The sequence below is a fragment of the Harpia harpyja genome, chromosome 2 (genome assembly GCF_026419915.1).
Source record: "Harpia harpyja isolate bHarHar1 chromosome 2, bHarHar1 primary haplotype, whole genome shotgun sequence".
In the NCBI taxonomy this organism is placed as follows: domain Eukaryota; kingdom Metazoa; phylum Chordata; class Aves; order Accipitriformes; family Accipitridae; genus Harpia; species Harpia harpyja.
This window is the reverse complement of record NC_068941.1, coordinates 2,388,489-2,405,623: the sequence shown is the minus strand read 5'-3', so window position 1 is coordinate 2,405,623 and position 17,135 is coordinate 2,388,489. Positions and strand designations below refer to the sequence as shown.

General features: G+C 47.8%; 2 protein-coding genes across 9 annotated transcripts in view; one reads left to right on the top strand and one right to left on the bottom strand.

The window, feature by feature from the left end:
- Positions 1–5,283, top strand: part of RUFY3 (RUN and FYVE domain containing 3) — a 58,524-nt gene extending 53,241 nt beyond the window's left edge. For all 8 annotated transcript variants that reach the window (XM_052812259.1, XM_052812269.1, XM_052812307.1 and 5 more), the window contains 3 exons: positions 10–37; positions 994–1,068; positions 2,721–5,283. In XM_052812259.1, the coding sequence (XP_052668219.1) occupies positions 10–37; positions 994–1,068; positions 2,721–2,864 (247 nt within the window). In that variant the 3' untranslated portion in view covers positions 2,865–5,283. The remainder of the gene's footprint in view (positions 1–9; positions 38–993; positions 1,069–2,720) is intronic.
- Positions 5,284–5,602: 319 nt separating this feature from the next.
- Positions 5,603–15,378, bottom strand: GRSF1 (G-rich RNA sequence binding factor 1). Its single transcript, XM_052812384.1, has 10 exons — positions 15,157–15,378; positions 14,592–14,736; positions 13,530–13,685; positions 13,026–13,166; positions 11,424–11,553; positions 8,669–8,826; positions 8,388–8,512; positions 7,549–7,684; positions 7,253–7,336; positions 5,603–5,744 (listed from the first exon to the last, which is right to left on the bottom strand). The coding sequence occupies exons 1-9, from the start codon at positions 15,349–15,351 to the stop codon at positions 7,278–7,280; spliced, it is 1,245 nt and encodes a 414-aa protein (XP_052668344.1). The 5' UTR covers positions 15,352–15,378; the 3' UTR covers positions 5,603–5,744; positions 7,253–7,277.
- Between the last annotated feature and the right edge of the window lie 1,757 nt (positions 15,379–17,135).

The following is a 17,135-nucleotide window of genomic DNA, read 5'->3' as shown; positions in this document are numbered from 1 at the left end:
CTCTTGTAGGTTACTGAGCGGCACACAGGAAGAGCAGGTTGGTGATGGTTTTTCTTGCACTGAAATACTGAAGGGCAAGGGAACTGAGGGAGCTCCTGGGTCGCTGCAGCATCTTCCTTGCACAAATACCCTTAAGTTTGTCCTTCGGGTTTTGCCTTGGTGGCAGGATTTGTCTGTAGACTCCATAGCAGCGATTGTTCCCTAGTGGAAAAAGCACTGCTTATCTCATTAGAAAGGTTTTTAGCTGGCACTGCTGCACCTACGTGAGTTCTTTTTGCCTCCTCAGCACAAGCAGATTGTTTTTCAAACTGATATTAACTCCTTTTATTGTTCCTTTGCCCCATGCCTTGCCTGGGTTAGGTTGTCTAAAAAGAGCAATGGAAGCGTAATATAATTTAGTGCTGGTGAAAATGGCGGTGTTTAACCTCCTTGGTCTGGGCTAGGGTTTTGCCGGTTGCTCTGTAGGCTCGAGGGAGGGGGTGTTTTGCTCAGTTGGTTTGTTTTGGGGTTTTTTTCATGTATGTCAAATTGACCAGAATCCATTCTTTCTCCCCCGGGTGCCCGGCAAAGCACGGCTAGATCCCTAACTGTCAATGCGATGCTGCAACCCTCGCCTTGTGTCCTGTCTACTGGGAATTTCTGCATGTCAGCTTTTTCACAGTGAGAAAGATGTTTAGTTCCTGCCTTGTTGCTGGGCCAGCAGCCTTGATCTCAGCCTGAAAATCAAGCTGCGTGGTTCTCGGTTCACACAGCCGTGCCGAGCTCCCCCGTCCGCCCCGTGGTGTAGCCAGCACAACTGTGGATCATCCTGCAAATGCACGGTGGTCCTGTGCGGCCGCACCGCGTGCTGTGAATAGAGAGGGGTTAAAAACACAAGCGTGTGAAATCTTCCTCCCTGTCGTGTAAGATGCAGACCAGCCGCAGAGCTCTAATACAGGTGCCATGTAAAGAAGCATGTAAAGCAGAATGTCTTGGTTTTTACTTGGGGTTTAGGAACAGCTGTCAGGACTTGGAAACACTGAGATCTGCCAGCTCTGCCAGGAAGAAAGCAGCCGAGGCAAAAAAAAGGTAACTCCGAGGACTTGTGGTGAATGTGCGTTTCCTCTGATTTTCATTTTCGAATAGCACAGATTTCCTACTGGTGACTTCGGACAAAGGAATGAGCCCTTTTATGAAGTCCACTTTACCCTTAAAGTAAACTTGTTAAACAGTGGTCGCTTGAGGGTTCCCCACCCTGCTCTGTGTTCCATGGTTCGGTTTCCCTTCCCCTTAGCAGCTTCTTCCCTTTTTAGCTAAGTGGGGTTTTTTTTCTGGGATCAATCAGAAGTGAGAATAGGAGGTGTTAACACTTGTTTGTTATTTCTCCACTTAAGCCACCTTGCCTTTTTCTCTTTATTTTTATTCTTTTTTTGTGGCTGAGCCCCTCTTGCTTTTCTCACTGCTTTACAGTCTGAATCTAGAGGGAGTACAAGAGAGTTACCGAAAAGGGTGTTCAGTGGGAGTGCTGCCTTCATCCAGATGCTTTCCTCCACTGATGCTCAGGAGCAGGTTGCAAGGAAACGAGTCAAGGCGCTGATAAAACTGCTGTCAGTGCAGCAGGCGTCCTGGTCACAGTGGTGCAAGTACTTTAGGGAGAGCTGGAAGGCGATGTCGGGTTGTGTTTTCCCCTAGCTGATGTGCCAAGACCTGAACCAAAAGGGAGCAGGGAGCAGTCCTTTCGGGCAGTGCCAGGATGGCCGTCTGCCCGGTACAAGGCGCGCAGGGCTCTGACCTCCGCACCTGGGTAAAGGTGAACCAGTATCGTGGTTCCAAATAGGTCTTGGGAAATTTTTGGGGGGGGGGGCTGTGGAGCACAGCGAGGCTTTACCTGACCAGGAAGCTTTCAGGCTCACGTGGAGAGGCCGTGTCTGGCCGAGTGACCGGTGATGAGTTGCTGCTCCTCCGGGCAGGGGCTCCCAGCTGCAGCTGGGTTTGCAGTTCTGCCTGGCACAGAGACAGGTCTGGCAACTGGCGATTTTTGCCAGAGTAAATTGCTGCTCCCAAGCCAGCCTGTGCCGCAGCGCCTGCGAAGATGGCGTTCCTCGACACGGTCAGAAGCCAGCCCTCTCCTCCCCAGCGCTGCCGTACCATGATGCTTAGAACAGGCAGTGAGGGGGGGCCCCGATTGCCCCCCCAATCAACCCATGAACCTCTCCTGTTACGCATGTGGGAAATCTGTGTAGGATTTCTAGGCTTTCCCGCTCCCCTGTGTTTATCTTGAGAAAACACGTGAGTTCAAAGCAAAGCAAATGCTGCAGCTTTGTATCCGACTGCAACAAGTTTCCAAATGCATGTGCACATTTAAATACTCATCTCGGGCAAGACTACTTGTTCCAGTGTATTTATATAGCTACAAAATACACACGTGCACCTCTTGTGACAAAACGCTCTAGCAGAATGAGCCAATTAAAACTCGAATGGTTCGTTATTGGTAACTCTGACCTGCTTTACTATAAGTCTTCACCCACTCTCATTTGACCTAAGGAGCTTTGCTATAAAGTGGTCCTGAGCCCAGGAGCAAACTTAGGGTCTTCAGAGGGGACAAGAGTGGAGTTTTGGAGCATCTTTCTCTAGCCCAGCAGAGGATTTGGGTTGATTGAATGTTAATGAGAGTAAATTTCTCTGTGTTGCTTGTGCCTTGAGCATCTTCTTAATTTCTCTGTCCTCTTCCTGCATTCCAGAACATCTGCAAGAACTGCGGTGGCATCTTCTGCGAAGCCTGTTCAGCGAATGAGCTGCCTCTCCCGTCTAGCATTAACCCTGAGCACGTCTGCAATCCCTGTCACAAGCAGCTCATCCAGCAGTATTCGATAAGTCCCTTGTAGGGGACGGGTTGCAGAGAGAGGTGACAAAAAATGGTTGTAGCTGATGACGGTTTCTGGAGTTGTTGGGGGGGAATGTGAAGAGAAGACACTTGCCTGTGGTGTTTGGAGGTCAGAGGGGAAGCAGCTTCGTGGTGTTTACGGTCTCTTGTGACTAAAACAACAGCCTGAGCCTTCCCCGTACAAAAATCTGCCTGCTCTCAGACCTGAGCTTGTGCTGGGGACAACTGCTTTGGGAATGTCGCGCGAAGTAGCCCCAAGGTGTGCCCGAGCAGCCTCGGGGCGCGGTGAGAACAGAGAGCCCCCACCCAAATAAGAGCTGTGTACGTGCGCGTGCAAGTCGGGAACGTTCTCGTCCTCAAGCGTGTGGGGTGAAAGCATGCTGCTGCTAAGCACAGGCTCACTGAAAGCAGAACGGGAGCATTTTTAATCCTGATGTCTGGCTGCACTTGAAATACCATTTCCCCTTTCCCGGTTGCCTTTGACAATCTCGCTCAGCCGTGCTGCATCAGTGCCGGGCGTAAGGCGGCCAGGTAAGACACCAATAAACACCTTCTAGCTTCGTTTCTTTGGCTCAGCCCTCCGGCCGTGGGCTTGCTGTGCATATCAGTATCTAAAAACCAAACAAAGCTGTGAAAGTTCTCCTTAGGTATTTTAGGGGCTGGGGGGGGGGGGGGTGTAGGTGGTTTTGAGGCACGCACAATGCGAGAACTGACGACCTGCGCTGATCTGGCACGGAAGTGCCGTAAGGCATCTCTGACCTTCTTCTCAGAGACCCTCACTGTGACTTCGTGACTACATGACGGTGGCCAAAGCTAAGGGTGTAACTGTACTTCCCATCTTGGTGTGGCAACGGAACGAACTGGATTCCCAAGTATTTAGATACCAAATCCTCACCGTGACGCAGAAGGTTTAGGGCCACTTTGATCCACCTCTCCCCCTTGTGCACATGGAAAAGTCATTGTAATAAACCTGACATTTCACTTTTTTTTTTTTGTTAGATCAAAATGAAAGTGAGATGAAATTGGAATGCTTTTCACCTACTAGAAATTCTAATTTGAAACATAGTTTAAAGAGGTTTCACTGTTCATGCTACATCATTATTTGTTGCTGTTACCTCAAGGAGTTTTACGTTACTCCAAAAAGCGGTGGTGGCTTCCTCATGAAGCACATAGCATGTCATAGTAGTGTTTGGTCTGTTTTATACTGGAAGCCTACTTCAGTCTTTAAGACCACAGAATGTTTTGTAGTCCACAGAAAACCAATGTATTTATACGTGACAAATGCATTTGGTTGTGTACAGATTTTATTAGGGGTTAGCGGTTTAATTCCTCGGAGAGGATTTTCTATTCATTAGACTGGCTGGAACCGCATTAAAAAGCGTGTCAGAGCTGAGGCTATTTACGTGGCTGGTGCTAGTTTGTACCAGGACTTACTCTCCTCTAGTTCCCTCTAGGCCTCGGCGTGTTCAGCCACCCAAGTTCTCCAGCTCCTCTCGGTGCCCTTAAGAGCCAGAGCCCTTCGCAGGAGGGGCAACTTTAAATAGTTTTTCTGGTTTTTTTTTCTCCTTGTGGTAGTTACCAGAGAGGTTTCCTTGCTGCTATCCCTTAAAGTAGATTTCTAGCTGTAAACAGCGTTGAAATACGAAAAGCCTAGAACTTGGGTGTGGGCACACTGCTCTGATGGGTGAGACACCAGAGGTGAATGGAGAAGACACCGAATTTAGTGGGGGTTTTTTGGGTACATCCTGTACACATCTATGAGCTTTCAGATTCTGGCATCCAAACCCAGTGTGACTTATCCCACAAGGAGAAAGTGAGACCCAAGCAATTCCCACCTTAGAGGATTAAACTGGAAGCAGGGCCCTCACTGTAAATTATTTTAATGCCGGTATGTCCAGCATTTTGCAGTTCCAAAGCGACAGCTTATTTGTGACCTGTACCCAGCTCTTGGCTGTCCCGGCAGGAGCGGCTGCCACTCTGCTTGTTGGAAGTGAAGGCTGTGACTGTCGTTCATGTGAAAAGCAGGACAGCTCTTGAGCAGGTCCTCGGAAGTCACGCGAGATGCCTACGAACGAGCAGGGATGAGGGTGAAAAAACCCACCCCTTCAGAACACAGCTCTGGCGGCTGAAATGGAAACCGGCATTTAGAAAGGTCAGAGCGAGACTGTGCTCGCTGCCAGCTCTCTGCGTCAGCACTTGCCTCTTTCCTGCTGCCTCAGACTCCAGTGAATGTCTCTGCCTGCAAGTAGTGCGTGTTACGCTTCGTGATGCTGCAAATGTTCAAGGCGTGTTTGCTCAGGTACTGCTTGTAACGCTAGAGTGTGGGTTGACACCTGGACTTTTGGATTGTGGGGAGCAGAGGGCAGTTCTGTGGATGTTAATTTTGTTCCACACGATAATAAAAACTTGGATCGTCTGTATCCCGTGTCCCGAGTGGTCTTTCCGTCCCACTCTGCTTTGGCTATGTGTATGAAAGTGTTTCAAAACCAGTAACGGATGACAGATGACGCAGATTGAGAGAAGCGTGGTAGGAGGGATGAGGTATTGGCTATACTACATGGTATCCCTGCTGACTTCTGTGTGTGAGGGTCTTAAATTGCTCTGGTTTTATTAATTGCAAATACTGGTGGTTTACTAACGCTTTGTACACCATTACGCAGCTGGAGACTAGAACTGCTCCATCCTGCAGCACCTGCCATTCCTGCAGTATAGCTGCTTCTGGTTTTGCAACAGACAATCTTTCCACAGTATGTCAACACAATTTATTACATGCTTTTACACAACACTAAACTAGGTTTTACACAGTTTATCCTTGTTACTGAGCAGTGACACTTGTACTTGGATCTTTATGCTCATACCCACGGAATGTGTTCGCTTTAGCCTAAAAAGAAAAGAGGAGGAAAAAGAAAAATCACTACCTTGCTGCAGCTTACTACTTTCCCGTTTTCCACTGCCCCACTGCATTTTATTCTGAATTATTGTCTCCAGTAACAGAATAGTTGGATTTGGCAATACTGAAAGATCTCACCAAAAAAGGTAAGATGACAAAAACAGCTACAGCGGGTGAGGCATTTTCACGTGGGGCTGTGCAACACACACACACCCCCACATGGGGTGGGGAGGTGTTTAATTCCGCTGGGGCCGAGTCCCAGCGCAGAGGCCGGAAACTTCTGGATGTTCCGGTGGCAGGGAGGCCGTGTGGGATGCAGGTCGCAGCTAGGTGTGCTGCTTTAATCTGCCGCAAGAGCTTATCCCTGGCCTGATTAAAAATCCAGAGCTGCAGGGCACTGGGGTGGGGGTTGCCCTCCCTGCTGCAGCTGGGGGGGCCAGGACCTTGGGGAGCAGTGACCACCACCCCCCCCACTTTCAGAAGGGAGTTCATGGAAGCATTACAAGTTGGCCAGGGCCTTCCAGAAAGGTCACAGGAAACTTCTTTCCTGGTACAAACATTCCACCGCAGGGTTGTAGACCTGGAAAACCCTTCTTCTGCAGCAGGGGGGGCTGTCCTGTGTTTTCAGAAAGGAGTGTGATCTGATGATGTTTCAGCAGCAAAAGCTGCCAGGCCAGGCTGTGCCTGCCTCTGCAGGAGGGCCACCTCCATCCTGCTGGCACCCAACACAGCCTGCAGGTTTTTTTTGTAAATGTCAAGGAGATACCCACACTTTCTGTGCAAGGAAAAAAAACCAAAAACTGCCCCACTACAGGACACGCCTCCCCCCCCCCAAGTTAACATTGTGAAAAACATTACAACCTGTTGGCATTGAAACCATGCTGACTACCACGCTGAGCCAGGCTCCTGGCCTGCTTTTCAAAGAGTGGATGGATTAAAAAAGAAAAAAAAATAACCTGAAGAATGTTACTTTGTCACACTCCATTCCCTGTAATTGTAAGTAACATTCCCTCCGCCAAAAGACCAATTACTGTTAATCCACAGCTGTGGAAAATGTTTAGCTATGTTTCCTCTTCTGTGCTAGGGAATACAGTCCCCTCAGAACCTTTAATCAATCACAAGCACAGAGTTTTAAAGGGAGGAAAAGAAAAAAAAAAAAGCCTCTTGCACACACCAGCAGGTCTCAGCTGTGAAAGGGTAAGTTGCTGCGTAGCTGCGCAGCATCTGGGCAGCGCTGCGATCTCTGCCGGCTCCGGCTGTAACCTCAGAAAGGAGCTGCTGCCCCTTTGCTACAGGACTTTGATCCCGTGGACTCTGGATTCACAAGGCGGAGGGTCCAGGCTTGATGCCTGACCTCAGATGAGCTGCGATGATCCCCTTTAGCCGCTCTAAATTTTACCCTTTAAGCTAGATGAAATCCCAAGTATCAGAAATTGTAAGCCTGAGGTGCGTGTTGCTAAAAATGGAACAGGAACAACAGAGAAGAAGGATGCACTTACCATATCGGAGACCGTGCCACTGTCACTAGCAGCTGTCTTTTGCCTTTGGATGTTCATTCAGGAATAGTTCAATGGCACTGCACTCTGGGGAACAATGTGAGAGGTGGTCTGTGTTCAGTGACTTGCATGCGTTACTTTTTTTCTTTGCGCAAAGCCAACGTCATGATAGGGTAATTTGGAAATTGACATTTAAGATGATCCTTTTGCACAGGATGTTAACGGTAGCATAACAAGCTGTGCCAAAATAGCCAAGGAGCCGAGTCTTGGGGTTGTAAGACCCCCTCCTCGTTACTTACGTAGCTGTGACCCCTCCTTAGCCATTGCAGCGACTGCATCCTCATGGCTCTCGAAATGCACATCCACTTCTCCTGTGGCATCTCCATGGGAGTCGTATTCTACCATAATCCTTGTGGGCTTCAGTGGAGCAAAAAACTGAAATGGAGGAAAACAAAAGAGAGTTTGGTGAGAAAGAAACAACAGAACAGCAACGCACCCCGTTAGTGAGAAAATTGATGGTTTTACTCATAAAGCCTGTCCAGCTATGGGGGAGTCTGAGCTACTGAGTAGCAAAAGGCTCCCCTTCTCTGTCTGGGTGAAGCTGAGGCACACCCAAGTCACCTGTCCCACGGTGCGCAGCCTCCCACCCTCTGTGAGCTCCTGGCAGAGTAATTCTTGACAGGAACAAAAATCCTCACATAGCACACGTGTTCTGTACGCGTCAAGTCATTATGTACAGGTACATTTGCTCTGCAATGCTGTATACTAGTAAAATTGATACTAAGAAGGTTCTGAAATTCATTTTTGTACAATCAGCTACTCTGAAATCTAGCTAAGATTATAAATGACTACTTGAGTCAAAAAGACAGATGCTAAGACAGCCCAGCAAGCTTTAATCCGTTCTTATTTATGGAGGTGAGCATATCCCAGTTGTGCCCACGAGGCCACGGCTGCCCTGGGGAGCCTGTAACCCTGAGCAAGCTCAAGTGTCCAAATGCATTCAGCCCGAAACCAGGCAGCACTGAGGATTAACACAGATACAGATAAAAATCTGAAGTCACATCAGCTGTAACAATTAATCAAGGGTTTGCATTGGTAATGACAACTGAATTTCATTCATAGTGCTACTGTTACTCACATTTATTATGTCTTGGGCACTAGCTTGGGCAGGAAAACCCCTCATGTGGACAAAGTGCAGTGGTGATGAGTTGTTACTAGATTCTACAACCTGCCTGGAGCAACCTGCTCCTTCCCTGCATAATTCTGTGGAATGGAAGAAAAAAAAAAAAAAAACATTAATGCTTGCAATTATCACCTCCCTCATGTGACAGCTGTAGACAGCTGGGGTCACGCTCACAGCAGACAATCAGGGTAAAATGAAGGGGCCTCAAAGAACACGAACGACAGGGAGGGACTCACTATTTTCTCTTTCAGCATCAGAGCCTCCCATGTCGCTGAATCCCCTTTCTTCAAAGATGGATTCTTGTTCTCTTACTTTGGGGTAGGTCACCATCTGCCTGTCGTAAGGCACATGCCTTTGCATGTGATGCTTTCTGCTTACATACACTTCTATATATCTAGAATTCAAAGGAAAAGATTACATGGCACATCTTGCACCTCCGCAGAGAACTCAAGGTTTTGAGAAAGTACCTTCAGGACGTTCTCTCTCAGCTCTGCTCACGTACTGGGTATGAGAGCCACGGTATGGCATGCAACGGTTTTGAAGAATTAATTCACTTAAATTGCACACTTATGTTTATGAAAGTCCTTTTCAACTTGCAGTGACAGCCACTCTCCTGTATAAACCCACGTATTGTGAGACAGATGACCAGTCTGGTCTGGACAAAGCCTTTGGTTTACAGCCTTACACAAAGTTCTTGCAGAAGTAATACCAATCACTTACAAGCCAAAATTCTGTTTTGTTGCAAAAATACAGGTTTACCTCCTCTGAAACATGTTTTCCATTTCTTTCAGTAGTATGCATCCTTTTGAGCAGTCCTGTATCTGAGGCTGTTTTCCCCTCACTGCACCTCTGCAAATTACACTTTCCAATTTTTACAAACCCCAAATTAAAAAAAAAAATCCACCCAACCCCAGAACAGATTACTGGAATAGCCAGACCCACAAGATGCACAGGGTCATATTAAAGATTTCACTGGAGATGCACGATTTTACATATGGCTATGAAATTGATGGGATAAAATGTAATAAGGTATGTGTGAAAGTTGTGGATATAACACACCAATATGGATGTCGTGCAACATTAAGGGACTCTAGCAAGATTCCACTTACACCACAGAAAGAAAAAAAAAAAACCCTTATTCACAGATTTAGTCAAAGTATAAAATTATAATGCCTTACGTTTCTAGCTGCCCGCCCCAGAACCTCTTAACTCGGAGCTGCCTGTGCTGATCTTTCAGAGAGCTGGCAACTGTACCAGCTGGGCCTCTCACAAATTTAACTAGCAGTGTTGTATTAGGCGATTTCCACAGCACTGAAGGAATAAAGTGATGAAGAAGAGAATACGGACATCCAAGTGAGGAGGCTTCCCTCCGTGCCTGAAGAGAGCAGCCAGAGTAAGGGAAGTAACCCCACATACAGGCTGACAGAGCTTACAGCTCAGCCCCCACGAACCCACGCTCAGTACTGTGCACAGCTGAAAGCCATTTCTGGATAAAATTGACAGCCAAGGAAGAATAAACCACAGCAAGTTGACAGCAGTTTTGGAAACCACTCAATTTCTTGGCTAATCACACAGAAACAGAGGTATATGAGCTCAGGTGGGTGAGTCAGATTGGCTCTTGTTCAATTGTGACAAAGAAAAAATTAATGGCAGATTGAGAATTAATTAATCTCTACTGGAGGATAGGGAAGTGTGTTAGTTATTTCAATTACTGGGCACACCTACAGAGCAGCTGTTTTCTTTTAATATGGGGGGACAAACACAAGGACATGTAGATTAGGAACAGGAAGCAAGGCAACAAAAGAAGGGAAGTAGGTGTTGTGTGGGAGAAGTGGTAAGGTTTGGCGAAGTCTTTTGTTACCTGGTGTTCAGAAAAAGAACTTAGTGGGTTATTAAAGGAAAAACAGAAATCTCAGCAGGGTAAAATCAACCTTGGTTGTTTGGGGTTTTTTTTCCCTCCTGAGTGCAGCTCTGGAGGTATTTAAAAGCCACGTGCTCAGGGGTATGGTTTAGTGAGGTACTTGGCACTGTTTAGGTTAACAGAGGCACTTGATGATCTTAAAGGTCTTTTCCAACCTAAATGATTCTATGATTCTGGGAAAAAGTGGCAAATGTTTCTGCTTGAGAAAAGAGAGGCTGTTGCGAGGTAAGTGTGTGGCATAGGGCTCAGTGCTCTGGAAGAAAATGGTTAAACGTGGATTCCTGAGGAAGGAGGACAGCCCAGGTGGATGTGGTTACCAAAGTGGTGGACAATTGTATGGGGCTGGCCAGCAGTCAACATGGGGAATGGATTCAAGCCAGAGCCGAGTGGTAAGCTGTGCTTTGTACAATAAGCTCTCCAAGTGGAGACGCTGACCGTGCCTGATATGGGGCTGAAGGGAAGGGCGAGGGTTGCCAAAATTGCGGAAAGCACCAGGGAACCTGGTCTGTGGGAGGCGCAGGATCCCAGAGCACTTGTGACTGGGCGGGTGGTGTCTATCTGGTGTTCCTGCTCTGAATGTCATCGCCCCGTTTTTGTTGGGATGAGACTGCCTTCAGGAATACTTAAAAAGATCTGAGGCTTTTTCTGAGAGGCCCAAATTCCCCCAAGCTGCAAGTGCTGAAGGTGCCTCTTGCAGTGCACAGAAGCCTGCAAAAGGCTTCATCTTTTTTTCTCCAGTTTTGCCAAGGTTCTAAAGAAAACATCACCAGAGGAGGTAAAACTTGGATTACGGAGTATTTCAGAGGCTGCTGTTAAAAAAAGAAATGTTTTAAGCCATGAAGTTACAGTCTGACACCACAATGAGAAAGGTTTAGCTATGATTTCTACTGAAATTTCAATCTAAAGTCCGAGTTCTATGTGTTACGGGTAATAAAGGCAGAAGCTTCCTTAAAAATAATGTGAGTAAGCCTAAAATTAGCTGTTTCACCTGGTAAGAAGCAAGCCGTAAATCACACAGCATGCTTCATACCATGTTCTTCTACCCTTGTGAACCCCAGTGAAGTACCTACCTACTTCCCATATATTCCCTGTGTCGTAACAGGGCTTTAGCTGCCATTTCAGGAGCTGCGAACTGCACAAAAGCTTCTCCTGTTCTTCTTTCTCCCCGGTAAATGAAAGCTATGTCAATTATTTTCAAACCTATAGAAGGATGGGGAGAAAAAGGCATTTACATTGTCAGGAACTTCCGCCACAGCTCAGAGAGACATCTTTTTCCTTACTCCTCTGTTTTTTGACAAGCTAACTGGACAGTTAAATAGTTCAGAAAAAACTGCTCATGCTGGCCTACGTACCTTTTTTTTAAACTTTTTTTTTTAAACTCCAATTTATTTGCTTTAAGTTAGTTTACACAGAAGGCTTAACTGCCAATAATGAATGGACTTGAGGCTTCAAGTAACTATTAAAATAATAATTGGATCCAAGTTCTAGACAATAAGGAGATCCAGAGCACAAACGTTCTTGAAATTTTCTATTATTGTTATGGTAATTTTTTCGCATCCCTTTAAAACCCAGGTCAAATTCACTGAACTTCTATTTTTGTGCTCTATAGTATCTTATTGGGGAGCCTGTAATCCAGTAAACAGTTATATCTGACACGATACAGAGCGCACACAAGGTTGGGCTGCTACGCTTTTCTTTTTTTTCATGAACGCTCTTGTGTACCTCTTTGCACGTTGTTACTTTCTCAAAGGGTCTCCCCAAGCTGCTGAAGAAATGGAAATACTTGCTCCACAATGCTGCCCTAGTCATCTCATTATGATAACTCTGCTACTAGATGCTTTTAAACATATTGAGCTATTGGTTATCAACTGAGAAATTTACTAGCTGTGGCCTTTGCTTTTGGCACGATGGTGGTTATTATGAGCCTTAGTGTTACAGGACGCTGTGCACGCCTACCTGGAGTGGAAGAAGTTCGGGGGGAAAAACTGGTTTTAGTTTAGTCTACAACTTAAGCTTTACCTAAAGAAGTGTCAATTTATTTTGCAAAACCTAGAAAGGCTTCCTTTCTAATGAATGCAGGCAGCAACCACCTGGATTGCTCTAGCACTGAAGGTGGGACATGAGCGTGCGCACACACACTGTGCAGTACTTGCTCAGCTGAGAACGGGTGCAGTTAACCTTCTCAACCACAAACAAACCAGCAACAACAAAAAAAACCCTAACCACTGCTGTTAACAGTTTTAACTGGCATATGTGGTCTGTCATGACGATACAGATGTGAATACCCATACTGTGTTCACTTGTACTGTAACTATCATACAGGCATTTTTGCCCTTCTCAACTCTGCCAAATTATGCACTGGTAGCACTCCAATTACAGATAACAGGATTTAGGTTCCTCCCTTTCCTTCCACTGACCCCCAAAAAGAGTGCTGCAAGCGCTGATCCTAGGTTAGACGTGCAGAAAGTCAAAGGCGCAAGAAAACCTTGCGGCCAAAAGCTTGTTCATGAAGCTTTAGTTGCTTCTAGCTGTAGGGCGACAGCAACTCCTTATACTGTTCACGGCTGTATGTGCTTTTGCTTTTCTTGCTTAGAGGAACAACAGCCTATCTAAGCACCACCTTCAAGAAGTAAACCCCTTGTAACTGAAGAGCACAGATTAGGCTGAGTTACCTGAGAAAAAATCTGCAATATCCTCCTCAGTGGAGCTGAATGGAAGGCCTCTGAGTAGTACAACTCCATCATTTATGGCTTGTGACTCATCCCGCAGAGTTTGTAGTAAGCCCGCTACATCACTATCGTGTACTTCAAAAACTGCAAGGAAAACAGGCACAAAACGTATTTTCCCTCATGGTACAGAGAAGGTGACACTCTGCAGGCATTCTTCTAAGGCAGACTCCTTCTCCCCTGCAAAACTTCATAATGTTTCTTCCCCCACCCCCGTACTCTTTGGTCCTGCAACGGTGCCCCTCGCTACACAAGCCGCTTGGCTTTTCCTGTCCAGCCTCAAAAGTTTTGGCTTAATGGTGCCTTGCTGGCTAATTTGTTGCTCTGTTCTACATCTTGCAGGTCTCCATGCTGCCCCCCTGGCACCAGCCCGCTTCATTATTCAAGCAGTTCTTATTCACTTCATCATGAGTTTTCTTCCAAAGTTAACTTCTGCAGTTTCAAACCCACCTTTCACGTAGCGTGGGCCCATATACCTCAGGTGCTTTTCCAAGGCTCTCTGGACATCGGCTCTTGACTCCAGCTCGATCAAGGCATCCCCCCTGCGTCTCCCATCCCTGTTTAAGAGGAAGTGTATGCCGTTCTCACCGTTTCGAATTCTACAGCCTAGAAATCAAGGAACACACGATACAGAAACATAGGCAACTGCATCAAACATGGGGTTCTTTTGATCGCAGATGAAAACGGAATATTCTGCATACAGCTATCCCCCTCAGCAGTGCAAAACACTGTCTTCAAGCAAAGGATAAGAAACCCCTATTTCTAACCTTAACTCTTAACACACAGTGCTTATCACAGATAAGAAACTCCTTTGACATCCATTAGCTTCCACAGATGTGTAACTGGGTAATGTACATACTCAAATTGTTGGTAGACTTGTTTCTGAGTTATCTGAAATCAAGAACAAATGCTACAGCCTTTCAGTCTCTATAGCTATACTCTGCCTGCTCTATGTTCCTTTCGCCTAGGACTTCAAACTGACTTTATTTATTTCGGCAGGTTATTAAACCATTTAAAAACTTGGATCAGACAGTCTAGTCTACTCCAGAAGGATGCATCATGATATTACAGTATGGAGGGATCAGCCCTGCAAAGGTGTGCACAAGCCTATTAAGTAGGCTCAGAAAGTGACACTGACGTTTAAACTAGTAAGTAAAAACCACTCCAGTTTGTTTAAAAGAGGGGAGTTAGGGAAAAAGCCAACCATAATGATCTCTAAAGGAACCACTTTGAACTGGAGTGCCTGCACTGTGGATACACCGACTAAGAAGGGAAAGACTTGCTCAGTTTAATGTCAAATGCCATAAGGTTGAGTTTCTCATCGTTGTCTAGCCGTTTGGAAGTTGATTATTTGTTTGGTATGTGTAAATCGTGAATAACTTTGCAGCAATATTAAAAACTCATCTTTCTCTTGCGAGGGGTCTTTAAATTTTCTTTCTGTTAACTAATCATTAACTATAGGGTTCAGTAATGCCACACCGAACAGTTAAGCAGGAAAATTAAGTCCCGTACTATCAAAAAAGGTAAGCACGTCTTCCTCGGTGCAGGAGAAGGGGAATCCTTGCGCCCTGATGAGGAAGATGTTGTCGTTTTCTGCCTTGGGTGACTCGGGTTCCTGCTCTGAGAGGTGACCTTCCTGGGACGGCGCATCCGTGACCTGTCACCGAAAAGAAACGAAAAAGCCCCCCCCCCCCCCCCGAATTAAAAAGTGGAAGCACGCAGCTTGCCGCAGTGGTACCTTCGGCTTTTTAGGCCGCTGCAATGCTAACGGGGCCTTGCGGGGCGGGGGGAGGCAGAGGACGGCGCGGAGCCAGGGCAGAGCCAGCCGCCTCCCCGCCGGCGGGGGATGAGGGCGCGGGGCCCCCGCCGCCCCTCTGGCCGCTCTCCTCCGGCCCCGCCGACGGCTCGCCGTCGCCCCGACGTACCGGGCAAGGCGGCAGGCCGCGGCCGCCATCCCCCTCCTTCCTTCCCGCCCAGCTGCGGCCCGGCGGGGTCCCCTCCGTCTCCCCCCCCACACACACACACCCCGGGCCGCCTGCCGCCGCCATTTTAGGCTTGCGTCCCCGCCGGCTCCTACCTGACTGTAGCTGCGGACGGCAGCGCAGAGCGGCGGGAGAGCCCGCGGCGCGCCCGGCCCCGGCCCGAGGGGGACGGCGGCGGCGGCTGTGAGGAGGCTGCGGGCGGGCGGCGGGCGCAACCAGGGCGGCAGCGGCGGGCGGCGGCCGAGCAGCAGGGCGGACAGGCCGCGACGCGCTGCGGCGGCGGCGGCCATGGGCGACGGGGGCTCCGCCTCCCCTTCCCAGGAGGCGCCGGCGGTGCCGGGTGCTCGGCGGCCCGGGGAAGGGCTCGGCTGCGGGGCCCTTGGGGCGGGGAGGGTCGGGGGGGAGCCGGGGGTGCCCGCCGCGTCGCGGTCTCCGGGCAGGCGGCCGCTACTCACCCCTTTGTCCGGGCGGCGGCGGGGGCTGCTGCTGCTTCTTCTCCAGTCGGAGAGGGCTAGGCGGGAAAGGAGGAGGCGAAGCGGTGTCCCCAGCGAGGGGGGAGGCGGCGGGGCTGTCTCGTCGGCGAGGAGAGGGCGTTCGGGCTCTGCGGGGAACGGGGCGTTAGGTGGAAGGCGGGGGAGCTGCCGCAGCTGGGGAGGGAAGCGTGGTTCAGGGATCCACGGCAAGTTATTGATGGCTTACGCTCGGTTAGACTTTCTGTCACCACTAACGTTTTTATATATACATATGTAATTTTTGTTCTATCAAACGAAACAGGAAGGAAAAAAAAACCCACGGTAGGGTTGCGACGTAAAGTTTTAAGTCAGGCTTAAGCACGACAACCCTTTTACACCCCTTCCCTGTAGACTTTTAGCATAGAGCTGATTTTCTCCCCCTCGCTGCCATCCTGGCTTGGCAGTCTTACATAGCAGAGGCAGGCAGTGCTGGCTGAACCTGTTTGCGAGGACGATCTGATGGTGAAACAGTCCTGCTGTTGCTGCCGCATCCAAAAGGGATACGGGGGAAAGAGCCGGCATCGGCTTCTTGTGAGCGCACACGTGGGGAAAGTAGGTCATGCTGAAGCCAGAAAAAAATTTTTAGGATCAAGCAAAGTGAGCAGGAAGAGAAAAGCCAAAAAAACCACCCCGACAGTGGAGGAAGCCAAGGGAGACTGTGGAGGCTCAGACCCAGGGTATTTAGGCAGGTATCTGAGCCGTTGTTCAGAACGAGGGTGTGCCAGGCTGTCCTGGCATGGGGACCCCAGCGTCAGGAAGATGGTGACAGCCACGACAGGGAGGATTTTTCTCTTCTGTCCGGCATGCTGTAGTTCTAGTCTTGGGATCACCGAGTAAGAGTTGCAATCTCAAGCCACTGCAAACTACCAGTCAAAATACGGCCTTGGGTTTTGCAACAGAAGTCTTTCAACTTGTAGTACTGCCAACCCATTAATTTCTCAGAAGCCTTCGATGTTTCTTATCACTGTTTTGAAAATGTTAACAGCCTACTTCAAGTCATCTCGTTGCTGGCTTTTGCTTTTATAAACTATTTATTGTAACAAACTTTCATGTGACAGACTATTACCTTGATAATAGCACAGTCTCTTGGCAATAGCACTCTCAACTCTTTTGAATTTTCAAGGTAAATCATGTATTACACGCATTTTCAAAAGAATGTTGACCTCAGTGCTCAAGTGGTTCACATCCCAGTTTGTCATAGTCTACATGTCAGGTTTCTCTTCAAAACCTTCTTTAAACAAGCAAGCAAATTTTATAGGAGCAAAAAATTAAGATAACTATAGGAATTCATCTTGAACACTTATCTTTATCTAGATTGGCTTGCATGCTTTAAATTTAATTGAATAAACAGATCCCTGAATCATACGGACCAAGGGAATGTGATGTGCATTCCTCTCTTGTGAACCAAGCAGGGTGCATGGAAGAGTCTCTTTAAGAGATGCACGTCTTCCACCCCTTGTTCCTTCAATATATTTGCTTCCCAAACACAGGAAAAAATGTCCCACCGCTGTTTGTCTTGTAGCTTGTCAGTGTGTGCGAATTACCTTTAGAGGGCACCATTT

Bases quoted from the DNA above. Each gene is read 5' to 3' on its own strand.
- GRSF1 (XM_052812384.1), bottom strand. From the start codon at position 15,351: ATGGCCGCCGCCGCCGCAGCGCGTCGCGGCCTGTCCGCCCTGCTGCTC. The intron at 14,737-15,156 runs GTAGGAGCCGGC...TTTCGGTGACAG, and splicing joins CCGTCCGCAGCTACAGTCAG to GTCACGGATGCGCCGTCCCA. The intron at 8,513-8,668 runs GTGAGTCCCTCC...TCCATTCCACAG, and splicing joins TGATGCTGAAAGAGAAAATA to AATTATGCAGGGAAGGAGCA.